At 40.3% G+C, this 27,802-nt stretch overlaps 4 protein-coding genes, 1 long non-coding RNA gene and 1 pseudogene across 6 annotated transcripts; 4 read left to right on the top strand and 2 right to left on the bottom strand.

The window, feature by feature from the left end:
* Positions 1–26,859, top strand: LOC125193813 (putative late blight resistance protein homolog R1B-12). Its single transcript, XM_089057478.1, has 2 exons — positions 1–2,684; positions 26,522–26,859. The coding sequence occupies exon 1, from the start codon at positions 28–30 to the stop codon at positions 2,650–2,652; it is 2,625 nt and encodes an 874-aa protein (XP_088913604.1). The 5' UTR covers positions 1–27; the 3' UTR covers positions 2,653–2,684; positions 26,522–26,859.
* LOC148929478 (uncharacterized) lies at positions 9,886–11,010 on the top strand. Its single transcript, XM_089056862.1, has one exon. The coding sequence runs from the start codon at positions 9,886–9,888 to the stop codon at positions 11,008–11,010; it is 1,125 nt and encodes a 374-aa protein (XP_088912988.1).
* On the bottom strand, positions 13,895–14,699 carry LOC148929477 (uncharacterized). The gene is made up of 2 exons (XR_016129005.1): positions 14,526–14,699; positions 13,895–14,293 (listed from the first exon to the last, which is right to left on the bottom strand). It is a non-coding gene; the product is annotated as an uncharacterized LOC148929477 (long non-coding RNA).
* LOC148929476 (uncharacterized) lies at positions 14,741–16,409 on the top strand. The gene is made up of 2 exons (XM_089057483.1): positions 14,741–15,761; positions 16,274–16,409. The coding sequence occupies exons 1-2, from the start codon at positions 14,741–14,743 to the stop codon at positions 16,309–16,311; spliced, it is 1,059 nt and encodes a 352-aa protein (XP_088913609.1). The 3' UTR covers positions 16,312–16,409.
* On the bottom strand, positions 19,906–22,270 carry LOC148929475 (hyperosmolality-gated Ca2+ permeable channel 3.1 pseudogene; annotated as a pseudogene).
* On the top strand, positions 23,692–26,859 carry LOC125194233 (putative late blight resistance protein homolog R1B-16). 2 transcript variants are annotated; one of them, XM_048092345.2, is made up of 2 exons: positions 23,692–26,389; positions 26,522–26,859. In XM_048092345.2, exon 1 carries the CDS (start codon positions 23,717–23,719, stop codon positions 26,354–26,356), a length of 2,640 nt encoding a protein of 879 aa, XP_047948302.2. In that variant the 5' UTR covers positions 23,692–23,716; the 3' UTR covers positions 26,357–26,389; positions 26,522–26,859. The 2 variants fall into 2 exon arrangements, with proteins under 2 accessions (XP_047948302.2, XP_047948301.2); XM_048092344.2 differs by having other exon boundaries at positions 26,485–26,859.
* Positions 26,860–27,802: the final 943 nt, after the last annotated feature.

Raw genomic sequence — 27,802 nt, 5'->3', positions numbered from 1 at the left:
TACCAGAAACAAATCAGAGATCCATCGATGGCAGCAGCTTTCGCAGCTCTAGTTTCTCTTCAAAATAATCTCCGCCTTATCCACAATCACCCCAACTATACCTTTGAGGTCGAACAGTTTGAATCCCTTTGGGATATTGTCTCGTTCCTGATCGATTTCATGAAAAGCTACGACAATTCGCATGGTGCCAGAAGAGAGACAGCAGAAGCTTTAGAGATGCGAATTAAGCGTGCAGCTCAAGAGGCAGAAGATGTGATCGAAGCACATGTGGTGCATCAGATCCGTCGTGGAAAGACGCGATTATCTCGTTTCCTGCTGGATCTGCATAAAGCAACCCAAGGAATGGAATACATGAGGAGAAAGGCATTAATCGCAAGTTCGCAAAGTGGATTGTTGGAGCCGTCCACAAATTCATCATCATCCACAAAGTCAACGCCTCTTCTCACCTCATCCATGGTCGGATTTGATGATATCTTACTTCAACTTCTGCATCTGCTCACCAGAGGTCCCTTGAGTCGACGAGTCATCCCCATCAAAGGCATGGGGGGAATCGGTAAGACTACTCTTGCCATAAATGCATTTAAACATCCATATATCGTGCAACACTTTGATGTTTGCCTTTGGGCTACAATATCTCAAGATTATAGCATTCACAAAATTTTGGCACAACTCTTGTCTTGTGTGAGGGGATCCTCTAGTGGAACTGTTGATGAGCTGCGAGAAAGGTTATACAAGAGTTTATTCGGGCTAAGGTATTTGATTGTTCTAGATGATATGTGGAACCTCAAAGCCTGGGATGATATGAATGTGAAATCATTGTTTCCGGATACAAACAATGGAAGCCGAGTTGTTGTGACAACTAGGAATGCGAATGTAGCCAATCACTTGGGCGGTTATTGTGTTGCAATGGGTTTTTTGGATGAGGAAAATAGTTGGCATCTATTTTGTCAAAATGCATTTGCAGAGCAGCAAGGATGTTGCCCTCCTGAGTTGGAGAAGACTGCAAAGATGATAGTTGCACGATGCAAAGGACTTCCCCTAGCAATTGTTGTTGTTGGAGGGATTCTCAGGAAGTCTCCAATGACTCTAGTCTACTGGGAGAATGTTGCACAATCAATTTTGCATTCTACAGATAGCAATGAGCAATGCTTGAATGTATTATCTTTGAGTTATAGATACTTGCCTGCTGATCGAAAGCCATGTTTCCTACTCCTTGGATCATTTCCAGAAGATGAACAGATTAATGCGCAGGATGTTATTAAGCTTTGGATCGCTGAAGGATTTATACAACATTTTCATGATACCAGATTGGAAGATGATGCAGCGTATTATTTACGGGATCTTCATATGAGAAATCTCATATTAGTGGATAGTTCGGACTATAAGGGAGACATATATACATTTAAAGTACATGATCTAGTAAGAGAATTGTGCCTACAAACTGCCAAGAAAGAGGAGTTTTTATCAGTGTTTGAAACTTCACGAGGCATAACTAGGGAGCGTCGGGTTTTAATCAATGGAGTGGTGAATCATGAATCAATAACCACGGATGCCCCAGTCCGTTGTCTGATATGCAACGGAGGTCGTTACGGTATAAACAATCTGAATGACTTGAAAATGTTGAGAACAGTGAGTAACGTTTTTACGACATTCATAAGTGAGTCGATTTTTCAGCAAGTTAACTTGCGGTATCTAAATGTCAATCTTGTTTATATCCCTCGCCGGTTTCTTTATTATCTTCCCTCGTCGATATCATTGCTTTGGAATCTACAAATATTAACAATTATTTTACCAAATCAATCAAAAGTAATTGCACCTTATGAGATTTGGGAGATGCTACAGCTTAGGCAGATTGAGGTCGACATGATTTGTCTCATTGATCCTCTTCCCGTGGATAATGCAAATCACATGGCTATGAGAAGTCTATACACACTTTCGAAAGTGGAGAATTTCAGGCTTAGTGAAGAGGTTTGCAAGAGAATCCCCAATGTCAGAGAACTACGGTTATCCTATTGTGGTGAAGTAAGTTGGTATTACTGTCCCCGCAATCTTGGCTGTTTCCAACAGCTGGAAAGCCTTGTATTGCAGTTTGATGGCAATTCTAAGTGGCATGAGTTTGCTACGAGCCTCACTTTCCCAAGTTCTCTTCGGGTGCTGAGTTTAATTGGTTGTGGTGTTGATTGGGAAGAGTTGACAATGATGGTTGGATCATTGCCCCATCTTGTAAAGCTTTCATTGCTACAAAATTCAGTCATTGGATCTGTTTGGACCCCTGTTGAGGGCAAATTCTGTCATTTGAAAGCCTTGACTATTGATGGTTGTAGTGATTTAGTTTGTTGGAATGCTGACAACTCCCATTTTCCAGTCCTCCAAGAACTTCTTCTAGAAGATTTGTGTAAATTGATTGAGTTCCCATCAGGCATAGGAGAAATAGCAACGCTTGAAGATATTGAGTTGAGATTTTGCAGCACATCTTCGAGCATTTCCGCAATGAGAACATTGGCGGAGCAAGAGGAGCTTGGTAATGAGAGCCTTCGACTTACTATACATTTTCGGGGTGGCGAGGAAGCAATGGAGAGCTTCAAGAACGAGGTTGAAGAAGAGGGTCTCACCAGCAGTACTAATCTTTCTCTGCATCTCATCAGTTCCTAATAACTTCCGTCATCTGCTCCTTGCATCTCAAGGTCTTCTATGCCACTCAACTTTCTTTCAACCTTCATTTCAAATTTATTGTGTTTTAGTTTAATTATTAAAATTTTTAATTACTCTATTCGTCTCAGGTTATTTGAGTGTATTTTGATTTCGGGATGTGCATAGGACCGGTGTTCTTCAATCTGAAATAATATTATGGTGGCCATGGAGCATGGAAGAATAGCAAAGGACAATGAATGAAGTTGGTGCACATGAAGGAGTTACTGTTGAGATCTTGCCCCTTGAACTTTGAAAATGAAGTGACCTTGCCTGACCGTCTTCCCCTCTTCCTATATGCTGCGGCTTGAAGTGACGTTGCCTCTCACCGCTGCAAGATGTCTCCTATTTCACGAGCTCCGTTTCTAAGCCGATCTTGGCCATTGCTCATCATATGTTCGAGAAATGTCCACAACCAAGTTCGAGGTGGAGAAATTCACTTGTAAGAATGACTTTGGCATGTGAAGGCTGAAGATGAAGGTCATCTTGATGCAACAAGGGCTATGAGATATTCTGAGTGAAAAGAAGGATAGTGATGGTAGTGATGAGAAGAAGCCCAAGGTTGATGAGAAGGAGAGAGGGAGGCTGCAAGAAATGCAGTGCAAGGCCTACAACACACTGATTAGGCCCGTTTCATGCATGTGTTTTATAGCAAAACCGCACTGAATTCAGCAAACTAACGACCCTTTTTGAGCCAGATGTGTGTAGATTTCGCCGGAAAACGAAGATCACATCAATTCAAAGGGCGAAAGCAAAAGTTCGGAAAAGAAGAGAAAAGAGGCGGCTTTTGAGCTGATCAAGTCACATTCCAATCGGAGCCAGCCAACCTTGTACTGGAGAGTAGAATACGAACTCCATCTAAGGTGTGAAGGGCAAAAGTGTCACTTCAGGGGTGGTACCTAGGGATCAGAGCCCTACGTCTTCCTATAAAGGAGTCTTGCACGCTAAGAGAAGGGAGTTCCCCCACATTATTTTTCTTGCTTAGTAGTTTAGGTGGGTTCTCTTTAGAGTAGGTAGGATTTCTAGCTCTCTTCCAGAACTGAAATCAAGGTTCTCTTCATTTCCAAGCTTTCAAATATCTGCACACACTTGGTTCCGTTTAGAGTAGCTGGTAGTTAGATGTTTTCCTTGCTTTTCGCGTACAATTTAAAGTTCTATTTTGTAATTCCACTTTGAGAAGGGGTGATGAAATAATTTTCTGCTTTCTTAGCTTAGTTCTGTTTCCTGCTTATGTAATCGACGCTTGTTCCTGTTTTGTTTTAATTTAATTTGAAGTTTCTGTGTCGTTTCCTTAGCTTCGTGCTTGTTTTATGTTTTAATGCTTAGATCTGTTTTCTGTTTTATGTTTTCTTTTGAGTCTTAGCTTAGATATGTTGTTTTCTGTTTCAGTCCTCATTTTCCTTTTAGATCTACGTGCTTTCTTTTCGTTTCTGCATGCTTTAGCCGTAGTTCTTGTTTTTACGTTGTCGTAGCTTAGATCGTAGAAGTAATTTTTAAGTTTTATGTGTTTTGTAGTGTTTCGTCTTCTTCAGCTTTTCAGATCTGTTGCTGCTCTATTTTCTTTACGCTGATCCATTGAAGAAGACGATTATGTTAAAGTTAATTTTGCTTTTTGTACAGTTTTGCAGGGGTTTGACAAACCCGATTATGCTGTTTTCCTTTTTATAGTAATGTTTTCTGAGTTGATCCATTAGGTAGTTTAGTTGACCAGCTTAGTTAGTTCTTTTCTTTTCCGCACCAGTAGATACTTAACCTAACCCCTAAAGTAAAGCGTGACAGCAACCAAGCCCCAAGCCGTATCACACAAACATTTCAAACCGCTTTATCTCTGTGAGATCGATCCTTATTTCCCTATACTAGTTATTAGTATTAGTGTGTTAAGGTTTTTGACGTCGCTTCCCTTCCAACCTCTCATTTCCTCTCGCTCAAGTCAGAGTCACTCAGCTTGATCAGCCCAAACCTCTACCGGATCCACTCACCCGCATTTTGTAGATGAAACAGGCTGGAATAGGCTAGCTTGATCACGTCGGAAAGGGCGACCGTTCAAAATGGCGCCGTTGCCGGGGATGATGGTGCAAGGGGTAACTTGTTGTGAGATACCTTGGGTGTAAATATTTTTAATGTCTTCTTTGTTTCTTTGTTTCTGTTTGCAGTTTTTTGAGATAGCTCAGGCAGCAGGAGAAGATCAACAACCTTGTCTATGAGTACTGATCAACTTTCATTCTGGTGCTAGCCCAAGGACTGCCAATGCCAAAAGACATTTAGATGGGCATAGCGTCTCAAGTTTTAGGAAAAAGTTTTAGTTTAAATTTTATAAATAAACTTTTTGTTTCTTTTTGTTTACCCCAGTTCGAAGGCACTGAGTCAAAGAGGCAAAAAGCAGAAGGAGTGGAGCCACAAGATGCCCGAGAGGAATCAATTCCCACTCCACCAACAACTAACTTAGGGGCCTGCTGTGAAGAGAGTGAGGACACCACCTTGGTGAACTCACTGGAAGTGATAGCCACCCCAGACCAAGAGGAGACACAAGAAGAAGCCACAATGGAGGGTGCGCAGTTGGAAGATCCGGAGATAGGTTCGATCTATGCCTACTCTGTGGCTGAACCATTATCTACCATATCTATGAAAAAGGGGCAGAGAGCTATGTACATGGACCCAGAAGTGCTTACCATCTTACTTATCTTCTTGGGGACTGATGCCGAGGACCCGATTAAATTTCTTCATGAGTTTGATAAAATTTGCAGGGTGCAGAAGAGGCCAGAGGGGTCAAGTGAGGAAGATCTCAAGCTGGTCATCCACCTCTCTCTGAAGATTGAAGCAGATGCATGGTTTAGAGGTTTGGAGCCCAACAGCATCAACACCTGGGCATAATTCAAAATAGAGTTCCTAAACCACTACATTCCAGCATCAATCACAACTACACGATGAAGGGAAATCAGGGAGGCCACCCAAGGGTATGGTGAGAGCTTGGGCAAATATTGGGACAGATATCAGAGCTTTCTGGAGGCCTGTCCGAATCACAACCTGAAGGAAGTGGAGGTATACTCCAAATTTTATGATGGAATGGATGCTAAGAGCAAGGATTTGGTGAACTCATCAAGTGGAGGAAGCTTCTACAAATTGAAACTGAGTCAGGCCAAGATTGTCCTAGAGAAGTTGTTAACTGCCAGGAGGGAGTACGAGGATGCAGAAAGGCCCTCATTGCAGGAAAAAAGTACTCCCACAAACGACAAGGACAATCTAATGGAGAGCCGAATTGACAAGCTGGAATAAGCCCTCCAATCAATGATCCAGTCCAGCCAACGCCCAACCATCCCTAGTCAAGCCCACTTCCGAGCTGAGCAGGTTAACCACCTCCAGATTACGGGAATTCCTGGAACACAAACGAGAGCTGGAAACCTAAAAGCCAAGCAGGTGTGTATCAACAGGAACATTCATATGGGGGAGAATGGAACAGGGCAGATGAACATCATAGTTTCCAAGCCTATATAGAATCCTACCCAATCTCTACCCAAACACCCACCTGGTCAATGGAAGATCCAAGCTACTAACCCTACTCTAGATATCAAAGTTATGAATCCTACCCACCTACATGCCAACCTGACTTCCCCAACCCTCACCCTTTATACAACCAATCCTACCTAGACCAAACTTGTCCAGATCAACCTCATCACCAGCCTCAACCTCAGCAGATTTTTAAACCAACATTCGAGGGGAATCATAATGCAAACTTTGTAGCGGGGGAGACTGAGAAGATGACTGCATCCCAACAGGACGTCCGGAGTTGCACGAAATCAGAAGCCGAAATGATTAGGGAGATGTAACACACTTATGAGGAGCAGCAGTCCCACATGGACGACATGATCAGACAAGTGACTCTGTCAGCCGAAATGATCAAAGAGGTGAAAGAAAATAGAGCCGGATCTGCGGTGAATGGAGGTGCAGAGGTGAATGAAGGAGTGAAGAGAGCTGAAGAGAGAGAACCAGCTGAAGCTGAAGTGAAGTCAGAGGCACTACCTGAAGAAAATGAAACTAAGGAGATGGAAGCAGATGAGGAGAAGTCGCCAACCACACCTCCTAAAGATAATGCATCAAAGGAAATCATAGAGGAGGAATACGATGAGCTTCGGTTGACTGAAGAGGCCATCGGGTGTGGTGAGGAAGCCGACAACACATCACTCTATCTCCAATTAGACGCAGTGCAGGCGCCAGAAGAAAAGGTGGAAGAATTCACACCCATGGTGGAAGAAGGAAGTACACTGGAAGAAGAACCGACTCCAGTGATCGACCAACCTGAGGGGTGTAGCCACGAAGAAGAAGAACCAGAGTGGAGAGAGGAGAGATCAATGAGGAAAGCTGCAAGAGCTATATACGATGCAGCTACAACCATGGCCAAAACTACGAAAGACGGCCAAGCCTCCTCACTCTGGAGAACAAGGAAAGTTCTAGGGACGTACAGACATCATAGGAAGAAACGGGGTATTGAGCTAAAGGCAGTCCCCTAGAAAATTCAGTGGACAATAAAAAGAGAAGCCGAGTAATTATGTTATATTTTACGAATGAAAAGATGACTTACATTATTAGGGACATCCAAAAATAAAATACGAGTCGCTTATGATGGGTGAAATGAGTATACTTTTTCTGTAACATTTCAAATTTTTAAAAGTTAAAAAAATTTGAATATGAATAATAAGGTTGAAATTTTAAATTATAAAACTGAAATTAGAAAAAATCAAGAAATATTTACTTCATATAAGTACTCCTATGTGTTTATATTAGATAAGTTTATTTAGTGATATATAAAAAAAATACTTAACATTAATTAAAATTATTAAATGAGAATATACATTTAATGGACTTCTAACAATTAATACAAATAAAAAAGAAAAATTCAAAAGGCCATTTTACAATTAGATGGAGTACATAATTCAAGATCTCTCTAACCTTTTAAATTTAGTAAAGTACATCATCGTTGATGAATTAATTAAATAATCGCAAAACAAATCCAATATAAATCAAATCTCGCCCCATATCATAAAAGAATTAATTAAGATAATCAAATGTGAAGAAAAAATAATAATGATAACTCCCTTCTCTCTCCTCACCCGTATCGCCAAACCCATTTCTTTTCTCTCTCTTCGGCGAAAAAAAACTGAAAGCCATTTCTGAATTCTCAACATTTCTCCATTCTCGACATCTGCCGTCTCCACCTTGATGCCGCCGCCAGATTCCGGAGTTCGTCCTGTCTCACTTCCTTTATTTCTGTCTGCTCGGTCTTATCTCACACCGCGTGAGGTAGGGGCGGAGACGTGAACGCCGTAGGGTTGGATGTCGAAGAAAGGAGCTTACCGGCGGCACTCCAGGCCTCCAGGGCTGAGTGGTGGGGTCGGCCGACCCAACTCGACCCCACCTGGATCCGCCACTGGGTATGGCATTTTCTCATACAGCAATTTGCGATACGGTAAGTGGTATGACATTTTCGGTGGGGTATACCGTGCCACCCCTATGACTAACCTTATTTATTTAACAAAATAAACCTGTTACGTCAAGGAGCCAATTTACTCTAATAATAGGCCCACACATTTTGGCACATTTCATTAATAATACAGTTAAAAATAAAAGAAGTAGAACATTGTTTTCTTCCTCAAAAATAATTCTAAACTCACTACCGCAGCTGTGTTAGATGACTATTTGCTGGACAAGCCATGTTGAGGTCATTTTATAATATCATCAAATAAACAAGCTTCTCATTCTCCATATTCTCTCAAAAAAAATACCAGAAACAAATCAAAGATCCATGATGGCAGCAGCTTTCGGAGCTCTAGTTTTCTCTTCAAAATAATCTACTCCTTATCCTCAGTCACCCCAACTCTACCTTTGAGGTCGAACAGATTGAATCCCTTTGGGATATTGTCTGGTTCCTGATCGATTTCATGAAAAGCTACGACAACTCCCATGGTGCCAGAAGAGAAACAGCAGAAGCTTTAGAGATGCGAATTGCATGCGCAGCTCAAGTGGCAAAAGATGTGATCGAAGCACATATGGTGCATCAGATCCGTTGTGGAAAGAAGCGATCAACTCGTTTCCTGCTGGATCTGCAGAAAGCAACCCAAGGAATGGACTACATGAGGAGAAAGGCATCAATCGTGAGTTCGCAAAGTGGATTGTTGGAGCCTTCCACAAATTCATCATCATCATCATCCACAAAGTCAACGCTTCTTCTCACCTCTTCCATGGTCGGATTTGATGATATCTTACTTCAACTTCTGCATCTGCTCATCAGAGGTCCCTTGAGTCGACGAGTCATCCCCATCCAAGGCATGGGGGGAATTGGTAAGACTACTCTTGCCTTAAATGCATTTCAACATCCATGTATCGTGCAACACTTTGATGTTTGCCTTTGGGCAACAATATCTCAAGATTATAGCATTCACAAAATTTTGGCACAACTCTTGTCTTGTCTGAGAGGATCCACTAGTGGAACTGTTGATGAGATGCGAATAAGGTTATACAAGAGTTTATTCGGGCAAAGGTATTTGATTGTTCTAGATGATATGTGGAACCTCAAAGCTTGGTATGATATAAATGTGAAATCCTTGTTTCCGGAAACAAACAATGGAAGCCGAGTTGTTGTGATATAAATATATTGCTTTGAGATTTTGTAGTGCATCTTCGACCATTTCAGCAATGAGAACATTGGCGGAGCAAGAGGTGTTGAAATTATTAACTCAATTACTTCAATTGGTGATGAAGCTGCTGCATCACCACCTTATCATAAGTGGTGTAATCCTTGGAATTCTTCATGGTGAGGATGACACGACCTATCTACCTCATCAACTTCTATCAGGCGGTGGAACTAGTGGATTACATGCAATATCTTCCTAATTAAGCTAATGAGCCACGTAATGGAGATGTGTATAGTAGCTAGCAATAGTTGACTATTTTATTATATTTGAATATGTATAAATAGGGGTGTAGTAGTTTATTGTAATATCAATCAATCATAAGAACCGTAGCTCAAGTGAGGAAGAGAGAAGAAAGCTTTGTAGTGCTGAAGCACTTTGTGTGTAGTTTGTAATCTTTTTGTGAGAAATCTATAAATACTTATCCTCCATAAATCATCTTTGTTGAGTGTTCCTATATTTTGTGTGTCAAATACTCCAACAAATCTGGTATCAGAGCCACTCAATCCTACCTATGGCGGCAACGTTGAACATGGTCCAGCCCCAAATTCCCAAATTGGAGAAACACAATTATGGAAATTGGAGTATTCAGATGCGAGTCTTGTTGCAATCACAAGAGTTGTGGGATATTGTTCAAGACGGCTACACCGAACCTGCCTCCCAAGAAGCCGAAGATGCCCTGACGAACAACCAGAGGAACGCCCTCAGAGACGCTAGGAAACGAGACAAGAAGGCGTTATTCAATATCTATCAAGGTATTGATGAAACCACGTTCGAGAAAGTAAGTGCCGCCACCACGTCAAAACAAGCCTGGGAGATTCTGAAGAATGCTTTCACCGGCGTTGATAAGGCGATACGAGTTCGACTGCAGATCCTACGTGGCGAGTTCGAAAGTTTGGCCATGTCTGAAGCGGAGAGCATTTCAGACTACTTCACAAGAACATTAGTTATTGTGAATCAAATGAAAAGGCAAGGGGAGAACATTGAAGATGTTCGTGTCATAGAGAAAATTCTTCGTTCCTTGACGTCGAAATTTGAGCACGTTGTTGCTGCTATTGACGAATCAAAAGATCTCAACACCATGTCCATCGACCAGTTGCAGAGCAGCTTGGAAGTCCACGAGCAACGCATGAAGAAAAAGACCACTCCGGCACTTGAGCATATGCTACAAGCGAAGATGTCAATCCAAGAAGATAAGAAGTCTGCGCCTGGGACATCACGTGGTGGATACAACCGAGGCCGAGGTCGAGGTTATCGTGGTCGAGGAGGACGCGGCCAAAATTACCAGTATGATGGAGGACGTGGACAGAATTACCATAGCCAAGGAGGACGAGGCCAGAATTATCAAAACAAGGGAGGACGACACTATTTCACCTATCGAGGCAGAGGTCGAAATTCTTATGGACAACGAGGACGAGGAAGAGGTCAGTATAGAGGCGGTTATTCTCAATCCTACAATCAACAAGGGTTTGATAAAGCAAATGTCGAGTGCTATACTTGTCACGAATTCGGGCATTACAGTTATGAGTGTCCAATAGTCGAAAATACCAGGACCAATCAACAAGTCAATTATGCCGATGGTGGAGATGATAATGAGCAGGTAACTTCAACCTCTCTTTTTTATTCACAAAGGACTTGAAGGTGACCAGTGCAGCATGTGGTACTTGGACACTTGAGCAAGCAATCACATGTGCGGGAATAAAGAACTCTTCGTGGAGCTGAAAGAGACATCTTATGGGGACGTGACCTTTGGAGATTCCTCAAAAGTTGCTGTTCAAGGAAAAGGTAACATCCTGATTAAGCTGAAGAATGGAAATCATGGTTTTATATATGACGTCTATTATGTGCCTGCCATGAAAAGTAATATTTTGAGTCTTGGTCAATTGCTGGAGAAAGGATTTGATGTTAGTATCAAGAATTCTCGCCTTACTATCAATGATGCTCGTGGTAATTTGGTTGCCTGTGTGAAGATGTCCAAAAATAGATTATTTGCATTGAATGTGAAACATGATATGTTGAAGTGCATGAATGCTATTGTTAAAGATGAATCGTGGTTATGGCATTTGCGTCTTGGACATCTTAATTTTGGTGGTTTGAAGCTGCTGTCTACAAAGAATATGGTGAAAGGTTTGCCGCATATTGATCATCCTGAAGAAGTTTGCGAAGGTTGCATACTTGGCAAACATCATAGGCCAAGCTTCTCTAAAGAAATGAGATGGAGAGCATCACGCCCGTTGGAGATCGTTCATACAGACGTATGTGGTCCTCTGAAACCTTTTTGACTTTCATTGATGATTATTCCAGAAAGACTTGGATATATTTCTTGAAAAGGAAATCCGAGGTGTTTGATATTTTCAAAGAGTTCAAAATTCTTGTTGAAAGACAGAGTGGACACTATATTAAAGTTCTCAGATCCGACCAAGGTGGCGAGTTCACATCCGATCTGTTCGAAAAGTTTTGCAAAGAGCATGATCAAGGAGTTCGAGATGACGGACATTGGCTTGATGGCACATTTTCTGGGAATTGAGGTAGTGCAAAAGGAAGATGGGATATTTATCTCTCAAAGTTCATTTGCAAAACAAATCTTGGAGAAGTTCAAAATGGAGTCTTGCAATCCCGTTAATACTCCCGTGGAGATTGGTCAAGAATTGAGGAAGCATGATGGTGAATCAGAGGTAGATCCAACTTACTTCAAAAGCCTGGTTGGAAGTCTACGATATCTAACGTGCACTAGGCCCGATATTCTCTATGGAGTTGGACTAATTAGCAGGTACATGGAAACGCCGTCACAGTCTCATTTGAATGCAGCCAAGAGGATTTTACGCTATATTAAAGGTACGCTGAATGAAGGTATGCTCTATCCCTCTAATCAAGATGTTGAGCTTATTGGTTATTCGGATAGCGATTGGGGAAGAGACTTAGATGAAAGAAAAAGCACTACTGGCTACTGTTTTTATATTGGAGATGCTGCCTTCACTTGGTCGTCCAAGAAGCAAGCTATAGTAACACTCTCAACCTGTGAAGCCGAGTATGTTGCAGCAAGTTCAACGGTGTGCCATTGCATTTGGTTGAGAAATTTACTAAGTTTTCTGGGATTCGCGCAACAAGGCCCGACGGAGATACGTGTTGATAATAAATCTGCAATAGCACTTGCAAAGAATCCGGTGTTCCACGAAAGAAGTAAGCATATCGATACTCGTTATCATTTCATTCGGGAGCACGTGAACCAAAATGATGTGGAGTTAGTATACTGCAAGTCACAGGATCAGATTGCAGACATATTTACGAAGCCGCTAAAGAACGATGTTTTTAGAAGATTGAAATTTATGCTCGGGATGAAAACCGTGAAGAATTGAGCTTAAGGGAGGATGTTGAAATTATTAACTCAATTACTTCACAATTAAGCATTGGTGATGAAGCTGCTGCATCACCACCTTATCATAAGTGGTGTAATCCTTGGAATTCTTCATGGTAATGAGGATGACACGACCTATCTACCTCATCAACTTCTATCAGGCGGTGGAACTAGTGGATTACATGCAATATCTTCCTAATTAAGCTAATGAGCCACGTAATGGAGATGTGTATAGTAGCTAGCAATAGTTGACTATTTTATTATATTTGAATATGTATAAATAGGGGTGTAGTAGTTTATTGTAATATCAATCAATCATAAGAACCGTAGCTCAAGTGAGGAAGAGAGAAGAAAGCTTTGTAGTGCTGAAGCACTTTGTGTGTAGTTTGTAATCCTTTTGTGAGAAATCTATAAATACTTATCCTCCATAAATCATCTTTGTTGAGTGTTCCTATATTTTGTGTGTCAAGTACTCCAACAAGAGGAGCTTGCTAATGAAAGCCTTCGACTTGCTGTATATTTTCGGGGTGACGAGGAAACAATGGAGAGCTTCAAGAAGGAGGTTCAAGAAGAGGGTCTCACCAGCAGTACAAATCTGTCACTGCATCTCCTCAGTTCCTAATAACATCCATTCACATATGCTCCTTGCATTTCAAGGTCTTCTATTCCACTCAACTTTCTTTCACCCTTCATTTATAAAATAATTCTTTTTCCATTTGTCCCATGTTATTTAAGTCTTTATATTTCATTTCGGCCATGCCTAGGAGCCGTGCTCTTCAATCTGAAGCAATATTATGGAGCAAAGGACAATGATGAGTGTAAATGAAGTTCCTGGACATGAAGGAGTTACTGTTGAGATATCGCCCCATGAAGATGACGTGAGCTTGCCTGACCAACTCTCTTCTTCTCTTCCCATATGCTGCCGCAATATGTTTCCAATTTCACCCGACTGCATATGGCGTGGCTTTTCCCCGGCCAGAACTTCTGCGCCCTCGGCAAAAGCCCAGGCGATCATTTGATAGTGATTTCACTCTTTGTTTGAATGTTAGCTTCTGTTGAGATGTATAGAATTTCATGCGTAACTATTCACCACATATTCCACTAACTTTTTCAACTCACTATTTTTTACATTTCTTAAAATTTGTGCTCACGACAAATATGACTCCTATTATAGAACGTGAGGAGTATTTTTTGAAATTCATACTGAGTGGGGAATTTATAAGGAACAAAGGGATTATTTAATTAAGATTTGATACATAAAGTTAGGAAACTGAGTGGAACAACAAACCTAGTGGAGGAAAAATATGACGCATACGATGATTCACATTTCCACAGATCAAACCACAGAAATTGGCCGTGACAGACCATCGTCAAACTGATCCTCCGATCTTAGACAGGGCGGGACGTTCGACCTGAACATGCCTTCATGTCGGGAGGCTCCTTGAGCTCCCGGCATGCATCATTGAGCGCTGTCGTCTTGAAGAATCGACAATACTTGGTCATGCAGACAAAGGCGAAGAGGAGGCTCAAGATACGAAGCAGCGCTACAAACAGAGTGTAGACGAACCTGTTGAAAAGAGAGAACATGAGTTCCAAGAGTATTGGTAAAATGATACATGAGTTCCTAGAAATGTTGGAAAATAGAATAACATTTATTATGTAGTATAGTTCCTAGAAACATTTATGTCTAGAGTTCTATATAAACTCAGGTACAATGTATCAGAAAAAAAAAAAACTCAATGAATCCAATTATTCAATCCAATATGGTATCAAGAGCAGAAAAAAAACGATCCTAGAACCTTTTCAAAATTAGTTCTTTGGAACTCAGAATTTCTCTCATCATTGTTCCATACACCTCCCAAACCAATCAGCCATACCAATTTCAGCTCCTGCTGCAAAACCAACAACAAAAGATCAAGTGAGTTTACAATCCTCAATGGCCAACAAAACAATCGAAACCGTATCAATCGGAATCAAACTAGATGGGACAAACTTCCCTGTTTGGTCGAAGTTGATGCGCGTTGCAATTGGAAGTCGAGAGAAACTCGACCACATCGAAGGAGAGAAGGCTTCCCCCGAAACAAATGATCCAAAGTTCCAGCAGTGGCAAGCATCCGACTTCACAGTTTTCTCGTGGCTCATCAACAACATGGAGCCACGACTCGTGTTACAGTTTGCTCAACACCAAACTGCCAAGGCGATGTGGCGGAGCCTTACAACTACGTTTGGGACCAGAATCGATCCAGTCCAAGTGTATGACTTGGAGGATAGAACCAACAAACTCCAACAAGGGAACGACTCCCTCGAAGCCTATTGGAGCGAACTCCAGAACCTTTGGGTAGGAATGGACAACCGGAAGCCTTGTCCCTACAATTGCTGTGAAATAGCAATCAACACATACAAAAAGGAACTCGAGACGAAGAGATTATACCAATTCCTCTCCGGGTTGAACGAGAGACACAATGGGCTCCGAAGAGAGCTTCTAAAGGAAAAGCCCGAACCAACCGCAGAAGAAGCGTTCGGAAGAGTAAAGGAAGAAGAGTCCAGAGAAGGAATTTGGAAACCAACCGCACAAGCCCTAGATTCGGGAATAGGCGGTGGGTTCGGAGCAAGACACCCATCACCGCAACCCCAATTCCGAGGCACCCAGCCGCCTTACCAAGGCTCATCGGGGCTACCACCGCGAGGAAACTCCAACAATCGGAGGGGATCAGACAAGTCAAAGCTTTATTGCACACATTGTGGGATGAACAAACACACCAAGGAGACGTGCTTCAAGCTCGTTGGTTTCCCAGAATGGTGGGAAGACGGCCATAAAGCAAACCGGAACAATACCGGCAAAGGAAAGGTTGCTGTGGGGCGAGAAGGAGTGGACGGAAACGCTGTCCCAGCGGGCGGCCAGGAGGCCTCCGGCGCCGGGAACGGCGGCAGCCGGCCGGTGGAGAGCTTGACGGCAGGCGGCTGGTGGGGAGCGAGTGGAGGAGGCGAGAAAGTTGAAGAGGCGGCAAGGGCTTCTTTCACCCGATCAATTGAAGGTAAAGGGTTTGGGGCTTTGCCCCCAAACCCTTTTATTTCCTCACTCTCTCACATTCCAACCCCAAAAATGAGTTCTTTAGAAAATAGACCCCATGCTTCCCAAAATTTGCAAAACAGACCCTTGATTCATACTTATGCTCAAAAACCACCCCACATAGAATGTAGGAATCGTTTTTCGGTCCTAAATGATATTTCTATGGCTTGTCAAGTCAAAAAATCTGAAGTTAAGGATGAGAGAGGATGGATATTTGATTGTGGAGCAACAGACACTATGTCATATGATAGGGCGGATTTTGGGGAACTAAAGAAGTCAAAAAGAATTTATATTGAGACGGCTGGGGGAGATCTTGTCCCGGTTGAAGGAGCGGGAACTATTCAAATATCCCCAACTTTGAAAATTTCTAATTGTCTCTATGTTCCCACGTTATCACAAAAATTGATGTCTGTCTCTCATGTAACACGAGAACTTAACTGCAGACTCCTAATGCAACCTGAATGTTGTTTTCTACAGGATATTCGGACGGGGACGACGATTGGGCGTGGCACTGAATACCATGGGTTATATTATGTGGACGGGGTAGCTCAAACTGGCAGAGGAATGTTGGCTCAAAGACCTAAGGAACTAGAGATGTGGTTATGGCATAGGCGGTTAGGACATCCTTCCGTGAGTTATTTAAATATTTTATTTCCAAATTCTCTTAAGAACTTGACTTTTGAGTGTCAGACATGTATTTTGGCAAAAAGTCATAGACAATCGTTTAAATCTAGTAATACTCGTGTTGACTCTGTTTTTTCCTTAATACATTCGGATGTGTGGGGCCCATCGCCAGTGGTTGGGGGAAATGGTTTTCGATATTTTGTCCTTTTTATTGATGATTGTACTCGCATGACTTGGGTATATTTTCTTAGGAATAAATCGGATGTTTTTTCAAAATTTTCTGATTTCTATACTATGATTCTTACTCAATTTCAAACCAAAATTAAGGTCCTTAGATCCGATAATGGGGGAGAGTATGTCAACACTAAAATGAGAGATTTTTGCGCTGAAAAAGGTCTTATCCATCAAACATCCTGTGCCTACACTCCGGAACAAAACGGGGTAGCTGAGAGAAAAAATCGTGCAATTCTAAACATAACCCGAGCCCTTATCCTTGATTCCAAAGTCCCAAATTTTTTCTGGCCCGAAGCCATAGCCACATCTGTATATCTCCTCAATCGTCTCCCCACCAAAATTCTCGACCTTAAAAACCCCCTCCAAAAATTATCAACCATGTCTAAAATACCTCCTGCCATGTCCCTCGAACCTCGCATCTTCGGTTGTTCGGTCTTTGTCCATATCCCCAAACATGAGCGCAACAAATTCTCACCCTGTGCAGATAAGTGTGTTTTCATTGGGTATGGGGCTCATCAGAAAGGCTATAGGTGCTATAATCCAAAAACCCGCCAAGTTATCACCACAATGAATTGCACTTTCTTAGAAACTGAATTCTTTTACGCCACCCAACTTCCAAGTCAGGGGGAGAAGGAAATAAATATAATTGACTCGATAAGTTGGCTGCCTATGCCGAATAATCACTCCTCTACCGAAGGACTACCAGAGCCAGCTACATCTGTCGCCGAGCATGCCACGAACACGACCCAACCTATGGAACTAGGTGACACCCCAACAGTACCCGTTCCGATATCTGAGGTAACCAATCTTGAGAACTCTGTTAATGTTGGTACTGACAATGTTGTTACAGAAGGAGGAGAGATAGAGATTATAGATGAAGACACCGGACAGTACATTCGACCTATCCGAAGTACTCGTGGTATTCCACCCAAACGGTACTCACCTGAAAGAACGAGCAGGAGGTCAAAATATCCAGTAGGAAGTGTGGCAAGAGCAAACTTAACCAAGCTGGCCAGGGCATTTGAAGCAGCCCTCTATGGAGAAGAGGAAATTCCACAAACAGTAAAGGAAGCATTAAAAATCAAGCATTGGAGGGACGCAATGATGGTAGAACTAAAAGCCCTGGAGAGGAATAAAACATGGAAAAAGTGTCAACTTCCAAAGGGAAAACGGACTGTAGGTTGCAGATGGGTTTTTACTATCAAACGAAGACCAGACGGGTCCATCGAGAGATATAAGGCTCGCCTTGTGGCTAAAGGGTATACCCAGACATATGGAGTGGATTACTCTGAGACATTCTCGCCCGTGGCAAAAATGAATACTGTCCGAGTATTACTTTCTATTGCAGCAAGTAAAGACTGGCCTCTTCACCAGTTTGATGTAACTAATGCTTTCTTACATGGCGAATTGAAGAAAGAAGTTTACATGGAGGCCCCTCCAGGTTTCGAAGAAGACTTTAAAGACGGGGAAGTATGTCATTTGAAGAAAACCTTGTATGGCTTAAAACAGTCTCCTAGAGCATGGTTTGGAAGATTCACAGAAGCAATGAAGAAGTATGATTATCAACAAAGCAATGCAGATCACACACTATTCATGAAGAAAAAGGGGGGCAAGCTTACATGTCTGATAATCTATGTTGATGACATGATTATTACAGGAGATGACTCCGATGAAATAGAAGAGCTCAAGAAGAATTTGGCCAAGGAATTCGAAATGAAAGATCTGGGGGCACTTAAGTACTTTCTGGGAGTCGAGGTCTTGAGATCAAAGGAAGGAATCTTTATAAATCAGAAAAAATACACGTTGGATCTTCTGGCAGAAACTGGCATGATGGATTGTAAACCTGCAGACACACCAATCGCAGTTAATCATGGACTTCAAATCACAGAAGGAGCTCAACTTGCCGATAGAGAAAGATATCAAAGGTTAGTCGGAAAATTGATTTATCTTTCACACACCAGACCAGACATAGCATATGCAGTAAGTGTGATAAGTCAATTCATGCACCGACCCCAAAGCGACCATCTTGAAGCGGCACTGCGAGTTGTTCGGTATCTCAAAGGTACCTTTGATTATGGAATAATGTTCAGACAGAGTGAACATCTGGATATCCATGGATTTACAGACGCCGATTGGGCTGGAAACCCAGTAGACAGAAGATCCACTTCAGGGTACTTCACATTTGTTGGAGGAAATCTTGTTACATGGAAAAGCAAGAAGCAGAAGGTCGTGGCATTATCAAGTGCAGAGGCAGAATTTAGAGGGATCAGACATGGATTAACTGAGGTACTGTGGCTTAGAAGATTGATGGGTGAACTAGGTTTTTTGTCACAGAAGACGTGTCAAATTTTCTGTGATAATAAAGCTGCAATCAGTATCGCAGAAAATCCAGTCCAACATGATCGGACAAAGCATGTTGAAATAGACAGACATTTCATCAAAGAGAAAATTGAAGAAGGAATTATTGAGTTCCCATTTATTCGATCTAGAGACCAACTCGCAGACATTCTGACAAAAGCAGTAGGAGCAAGGAATTTTGCAGAAGTCCTTGGCAAGTTGGATATCGGGAATCCCGTTAACCAACTTGAGGGGGAGTGTTGAAAAGAGAGAACATGAGTTCCAAGAGTATTGGTAAAATGATACATGAGTTCCTAGAAATGTTGGAAAATAGAATAACATTTATTATGTAGTATAGTTCCTAGAAACATTTATGTCTAGAGTTCTATATAAACTCAGGTACAATGTATCAGAAAAAAAAAAAACTCAATGAATCCAATTATTCAATCCAATAGAACCTTTTCGCGCTCAAGTAGCACACCATCGTCACCTGAAACAGGATCAACGTCGCCATGATGCGGTTGTACATGTGCGGTCACATCCGCCCATAACTCTTGTACGAGGGCACGTACACTCTGAGCACCTGTTGATACATACAATATTATTGAGATATTCACACGTCAATTGTCTTATACTAAAAAATGTAAAGTAGCAAAAAAACAATCAAGTTAAAATTCACTACTAGTAACCTTTTTTTCTGTTTGTTTTCTCTTATAATTTTTTATAATTCGTGCTGAGTCAAATTGGAGCATTTATTTATGGACGAAGGGAGTATGATTTAACGAGAAATCCCAAAGCGAAATACATCACTCCAAAGAGAAGAATCATGGGCGCCATGACGGAATAGCATAGGACGATGGTAAGAATCAGCATATCATCAGGGAATCTTTTCCCATACTTCATATCTCCTGGAACTGCCAACGTCCTATTTAGAAGATGATGGTGGCCAACACTATGGAGTAGATGAGATACTGCCGAATCACTCACTCTCTCGTACGTAGAAGTTCTTGGACAGGTTGCTCCATAGCAGCTGGCGTGGCTCGGGGGCCTCCACCACGGTCCAGTGGTCCACCATCGTTTCGTGTAGGCTCTGCGCGGCCGCGGCTGCTTCTGCCCTGCTGGTGAAGAAAACGATAGCTGCGGAGAGGTGTTTGTCTCTGAGGGTCACCTTCTGCTCGGATTCTAGCTTTGGTACTAGCTCTCTTATCATATTATCGTAATACTCTATTGTATCCACCTTTTGACCTATAAGCCCCATGAACCCGGTTCTAGTAGTCGGCCTCGTTCCACCGGCCTCTGCACCCTTAAGCTTCTCTCTGTATCGTTCAAACTCTTTTTAAATTTTGTTGGCCTGAGACGAAAGCGTTCAGTGACAGATCCAAAATACAATTTTGGAGGGGCGAAATTAATAGTACTAAAACAATATATTTCTCACTCGAGGGCGGCCGCATCCTTCTGCCCCTCTCAGGATTTACTGGGACACAAGTTACAATATATGCACTCTATCACTAGGCCAGCACATGCACGCTAATTTACCTTTGTGTTGTTTGTGAGAAGAGAACCATGGACTTGTAGTATGTGTCTGGATAGATTCCCATGAAATAGGAATGGACTTGTTCCATTTGAGTTTGGCCTTCTTCAGGGGCAGGTATGTCTCGGACTAGGGCAGCAAATTGTTCATTCTTCAAATGGGGCGACACGAGGGCTTCGGCCCTCATGTCAGCCACATATTTGTATGCTCGCCATAGGAGTTTGTATGCAACGAAAGATACCAATACGTGGCTACCACAAATGGCCATAACCGAGGGCTGCCGTTCTGTTATTTACTAGACCAGTGATGCGCTGATAGACAAAAAAATTAAAAAATTCAATATCTTGCATCGATGAAAAATAGAACTTGAACTAGTGTATATTTTCATGGCCTGCTACTATAATAATTAGTGTACATCCGAGTCTAAACAAAAAAATGACTGCTACTATAACAATTAGTGTACTACTCCATCTGTCCTCCCAATTTACCATTTTTGTCCGTCCCATAAAATTTGTCCAAATTGGAATCTTTCTAAAAATAGACATTAAATACATCTCTCAATCTTCTCAATGTGGGACCCTTATTCCACTACACCATTCCAATTAATATAAAGTCAAACAATTTTTTAAAACCCGTGCCAGATTAAATTGGGACAAACTTTGAGGGACGGAGGGAGTACTTCACAGGCTAATAAATACCGAGGAATTAAATGATCTAGAGCAAAATATGAAATTTATGGATTTCCATTTCCATGTCTTATTTAAGATCGTTGAATTAGCACTTTCGTTGAATTTGGCAAACCTTAGCTTTATTGGTCTTATGAGTATAATTCTTTAAACAGCACGAATTAATTTTATTGTACCATTAACTACTGTTTCAACAATTCTTACGATTTTGTACATTTCATGTTTTTATTTATTAGACAGGAGTCGCACGACTAGAATTAATGAAATAATTCAATTTTCCGTAAATAATATGGATCGTTTGGTGTATTTGTGAAGAAAGGCAAAAATGAAAGATTGTTAAAGTTGAGTTTCATTATCTCCACGTGCCACTATTTTCATTTCTTCATGAACCATGAATGTTAGAAGATCTTGTCTATAAATTGGAAGTAAGCTAAGTAGAATTAAGTGTTATGTAGTATCATGCAACAATTATTACTAGATGACACTGATAGTTTATTTGAAACTTCTTTTCTGATTTTTTTCTTAATAAAGTTTTTGGGAAAATTGCCACAAAAATCATGAAGTTCGGTTGGTCTCGGAATTTTAAAATAATGAATTATATTATCATTATGTTATGTTGTTTACTATTCAATTGATTTAGATTCGAGGAAATATTATGTGTGATTATTTGGAAACCAAAATGATAAAAAGTTAAATGTGACAAATTTTATAGAATGGACATAAATGAAAATAAGTGACGAACTTTTTGAGACGGAGGCCCTACTAAAATTAAAGGCTTTTGATATGTATACAAAATGGCAAATAAATAATGGATTTAGCCTTCCACGTCATACACAATTTCCTCTAAATACAAATAAATGGGACAATCAATTGCGAAATACCAGTGATGCCGAAATGTCTGATGACATCAGCCTCAGTGGAGGAGACGGCCTCCTTAATCCAAGCTAACGGGTTGTGGCTGACCCGGAAACGCTCTTTCGGATCCGACCTACTGAGGATCGGATTCAGATAGTAGACGAGGTGGTTGCCGGGTCGCCTCGAAAGCCATGTGAAGAGCAACATCACTACTGCGAAAATGACTTCACTCTCTATCTTAATATGGCATATTATTTGTATATATATATATAATACTTCCTCTGTCTACAGAAAAAAAGTCCATCGTTTGAACTGCACGAGTTTTAATGAAAAATTGATAATATAAAAGAGAAAGAGAATAAATAAATAATATATAAAATAACTGTTGAAATGAAATTATTTTACACAGACATCCGAAAAGACAAAATGTGGTTATTTTATGTGGATATGAGTAATAAATATGTAGACAAACATGCTTAATAATTTGTGTGATATTTCTACTCTACTCTTAATATATTAACAAAATTATGTTATATGCGAGTATGTTTCAGAAAATATCAGCAATTTTTTTAGAATATCAGTACCTAATTCTTATGTTTATTAAAATGGTTATTTTATTAAATCAGTTACACTGACAAAATGAGGCCCGCATGAATAGAGTCCATTAAATTATTGATCTGAAACAAATGAAATTATTTGTATTCTAACGGGCCAAAAGCAAAAATAATTTGTGCTATCAAATCGGTCTAAAAGCCTAATTGACAGTGACCTGCCGGCTAAGTGGAATCAATAATTGGAATCATATTATTATACTTTTTCGACAACTCAAAAACAAAAGAAAAAAGATACGCATCTTTCAAAGATGAGTTTCCCCAAAAAAATTGGATTACAACTTGAAGTTCCTTTTAAATTAATTCAAATATTTTATGTTGGGCTTAAAAATTGGTTAAAGGTGTTCAATGTATGAGCCTTTAGAACAACGATGTACTTTTAAAAATACTCCCATCGTCCATATTAAGTGGATTAAGTTATTTAAAAAAATTGTAAGAGAAAGTTGATAGAAAAAATTAATGAAGTTTTTAACTTTTTTGGTCTTTTACATTTGTTCTTGTTTGGAACTAAAATATATCAAAATAATATATTGGAGACTCAAAGGTCACAAACTTAATATACGAAAAAAAAAAAAAATTAATGAAGTTTTTAACTTTTTTGGTCTTTTACATTTGTTCTTGTTTGGAACTAAAATATATCAAAATAATATATTGGAGACTAAAAGGTCACAAACTTAATATACGAAAAAAAAAAATTAGACAAATGGAAGGGCCCAAAATTTTAGGTCAAATGTAATGACTACTTTGCCCTTCAAATAATATTCATCTCATCGTTCTTTCCCATTGAGTGGATTACAAATCATCGCAATTCCATTTGAAAAGTAGATTTTGGTGGGTCAATCCGGGTCAAGAAGTCCAACGTAGTTCAAAACATGGGAGAAAGAAACCTGCTAAACATGAGATGGATGGATATGAAATAATTAGTGGTTCATAATTGACTACTTATTTGCTAAACAAGCTATGCTACTGTCATTTTGTAATCTCATCAAATAAACCGCCAGAAATCTTTTCTCAAAAAAGACCAGAAATCTGAGATCCATCCATGGCTGCAGCTTTCGCAGCTCTAGTTTCTCTCCAAAATAATATACTCCTTATCGACAATCACCCCAACCATACATTTCCCTTTGAGAAAGAACAAATTGAATCCCTTTCAGATAATGTTTCTTTCCTGATCGATTTCATGGAAAGCTACGACAATTCCCATGGTGCCAGGAGAGAAACAGCAGAAGCTTTAGAGATGCGAATTGCACGCGCAGCTCAAATGGCAGAAGATGTGTTCAAAGCACATATGGTGCATCATATCCGTTGTGGAAAGACGCGATCATCTCGTTTCCTGCTGGATCTGCACAAAGCAACCAGAGGTATGGATTACATGAGGAGAAAGGCATCAATCGTGAGTTTGCAAAGTGGATTGTTAGAGCCGTCCACATATCCATCATCATCATCATCATCATCCACACAGTCAACGCCTCTTCTCACCTCTTCCATGGTCGGATTTGATGATATCTTACTTCAACTTCTGCATCTGCTCATCAGAGGTCCCTTGAGTCGACGAGTCATCCCTATCCAAGGCATGGGGGGAATCGGTAAGACTACTCTTTCCATAAATGCATTTCAGCATCCATGTATAGTGCAACACTTTGATGTTTGCCTCTGGGCAACAATATCTCAAGAGTATAGCATTCACAAAATCTTGTCACAACTCTTGTCTTGTCTGAGACGATCCACTAGTGGAACTGTTGATGAGATGCGAGAAAAGTTATACAAGTGTTTATTCGGACAAAGGTATTTGATTGTTCTTGATGATATGTGGAACCGCAAAGCCTGGGATGATATGCATGTGAAATCCTTGTTTCCAGATACAAACAATGGAAGCCGAGTTGTGGTGACTACTAGGCTTGCAGATGTAGCTTATCACTTGGGAGATTATTGTGTTGCAATGAGTTTTCTGGATGAGGCCAATAGTTGGCATCTATTTTGTCAAAATGCATTTGCAGAGCAACAAGGTTGCCCTCCTGAGTTGGAGGAGACTGCAAAGAAGATAGTTGCACGGTGCAAAGGACTTCCCCTAGCAATTATTGTTGTCGGAGGCCATCTCAGGAAGTCCCCAACGGATCTAGACTACTGGGAGAATGTTGCACAATCAATTTTGTATACTTCAGGGATTGATGAGCAATGCTTGAATGTATTATCTTTGAGTTATCGGTACTTGCCTGCTCATCTAAAGCCATGTTTCCTACTCCTTGGAGCATTTCCAGAAGATGAAGCGATTTACGGGCAGGTTGTTCTTAAACTTTGGATCGCTGAAGGATGTATAGAACATTTTGATATTCGCATATTGGAAGAGGTTGCAGCGGATTATTTATGGGATCTTCATATGAGAAATCTCATATTAATGGATAGCTTGGACCATAAGAGAGACTTATATATATTTAGAGTACATGATATAGTAAGAGAATTGTGCCTACAAACTGCCAAGAAAGAGGAGTTTTTATCAGTGGTTGAAACTTCACGAAGCATAATTAGGGAGCGTCGGGTATTATCCAGTGGAAAGGTGAATCGTGAAACAATAACCACGGATGCCCCAGTCCGTTGTCTGATATGCAATGGAGGTCGTCACGGTATAAACAAGCTGAATGACTTGAAATTGTTGAAAACGTTGAGTAACGTTGCTACGACATTCATAAGTGAGTCTATTTTTCAGCAAGTAAACTTGAGGTATCTTAATGTGAGTCTTGTTTATATCCCTCGCCGGATTCTTTATTATCTTCCCTCGTCAATATCATTGCTTTGGAATCTGCAAATATTAACAATTTATGTACCAAATCAATCAAAAGTAATTGCACCTTATGTGATTTGGGAGATGCTACAGCTTAGGCAGATTGAGGTCGACATGATTTGTCTCATTGATCCTCTTCCTGTGGATGAAGCAAATCGCATGGTTATGAGAAATCTAAACACACTTTCGAAAGTGGAGAATTTCAGGCTTAGTGAAGAGGTTTGCAAGAGAATCCCCAATGTGAGACAACTAGAGTTATCCTATTGTGATGAAGTAAGTTGGTATTATTGTCCCCACAATCTTGTCTGCTTCCATCAGCTGCAAAACCTAGCATTGGCGTTCGATGGCAATTCCAAGTGGCGTGAGTTTGCTACGAGCCTCACTTTCCCAAGTTCTCTTCGGGTGCTGCTTTTAATTAATTGTGGTGTCGATTGGGAAGAGTTGACAATGATGGTTGGATCATTGCCTAATCTTGAAAAGCTTTCACTGATTCAAAATTCAGTCATTGGATCTGTTTGGACGCCTGTTGAGGGCAAATTCTGTCACTTGAAAACCTTGATTATTGATGGTTGTGGTGATTTAGTTTGTTGGAATGCTGACAGCTCCCATTTTCCAGTCCTAGAATATCTTCGTCTAGAAGATTTGTGTAAATTGATTGAGCTCCCTTCAGGAATAGGAGAAATAGCAACGCTCGAACATATTTATTTGAGATGTTGCAGCGCATCTTCGAGCATTTCCGCAATGAGAAGATTGGCGGAACAAGAGGAGCTTGGTAATGAGAGCCTTCGACTTACTGTATATTTTCGTGGTGACGAGGAAACAATGGAGAGCTTTAAGAACGAGGTTCACGAAGAGGGTCTGACCAGCAGTACTAATCTGTCACTGCATCTCCTCAGTTGCTAATAACATCCATTCATCTGCTCCTTGCATCTCAAGGTCTTCTATTCCACTCAACTTTCTTTCAACCTTCATTTCAGATTTATTGTGTTTTAGTTTAACTGTTAATTTATTAATTTCTCCATTCGTCCTAGGTTATTTGAGTCATATTTTATTTCGGGATGTGCATAGGACCGGTGCTCTTCAATCTGAAGTAATATTATGGTGGCCATGGAGCATGGAAGAATAGCAAAAGACAATGAATGAAGTTGGTGCACATGAAGGAGTTACTGTTGAGATCTTGCCCCTTGAACTTTGAAGATGAAGTGACCTTGCCTGACTGACTCTCTTCCCCTCTTCCCATATGCTGCGGCTTGAAGTGACCTTGCCTCTCTGCAAAGCTCCGGCGATCAAGTGATTGTGGTTCGCTCTTTGTTTAAATGTCAGCTAATGTTCAGATGCATGGAATGCCAGTGTAACTATTCATGATCAATGAAATATCGCTTTTATGTACTACTACTTGCATGGTAGACCTTTTTGATCTATTTATTAATACTAATTCTTTAATTAAACCCTTTATTTCTTTGTTACCATTATTATGTATTATGTTGACAACTAATAATTTGTTGAAAGAATTTTAATATAATTCTAAAATGAGAAAATTATCATCTAAATCATAAGTTTTTGTTAATTTCCGATTATCTTAGCGAATTAGATCGTATCCTTATTTTCCTTCCTCAATTGTCCCATACGATTAAAATTCTAATAAAGTTTTGATTTTAATGACAATTTTTTCATTTGAAAATTATGGATCATAATAATAATAATACTTCCTAAAATTATGGAGTAGTTATTATTGTTACAATTATAAGTTGGAGACATATAATCAACTTTGAAAGATTAGTATTCCCTAAAAATTTGGATTTTATATCTCTAGGATTTATAAAATAATTATACTTAACATTAATATTCATCTAAAATTAGTAGTCTGAAAATTCAATCTCTTTTGTATTGGGGTTAAAAACATTGGTAAGGTGGTCCAATGAGCCTTTAGGAATAGCGATGGATTTTCACGAGGCCCAACTACATTTTTCGTCTATTTAATCTCCAGAGATCCAACATGGGATGAGATCGCCTGCTGTGTCAAATAGCACAGCAGGAATTGCTGTGCTTAAAACGCAGGTCTCCAAGGCATAAAACGACAGGTATGTTTCTTCTATTTCCTTTTTCTTTTTCCTTTTATTTAGATTTTTCATTCTTTTTTGTTTCTGCTTCAATTTATTACTTTATCATTCATAAAAAATGGTAAGGATCGTAGTTCCAATTTCTTTAGTAAAAAGAATTTTGTGCTTCAATTTATCACTGTATCATTCATAAAAAATGCAAAGGATCCTAGTTTCAATTTCTTAAGAAAAAAGAATGGATAATCTAAACAAAAGGAAAAAGAAAAAGGAAATAGAAGAAACATACCTG

The sequence above is a fragment of the Salvia hispanica genome, chromosome 4 (assembly GCF_029641045.1).
Source record: "Salvia hispanica isolate PSC_SH4W2 chromosome 4, Shi_PSC_v1, whole genome shotgun sequence".
In the NCBI taxonomy this organism is placed as follows: Eukaryota; Viridiplantae; Streptophyta; class Magnoliopsida; order Lamiales; family Lamiaceae; genus Salvia; species Salvia hispanica.
This window is presented reverse-complemented; position numbering and strand designations above follow the sequence as displayed.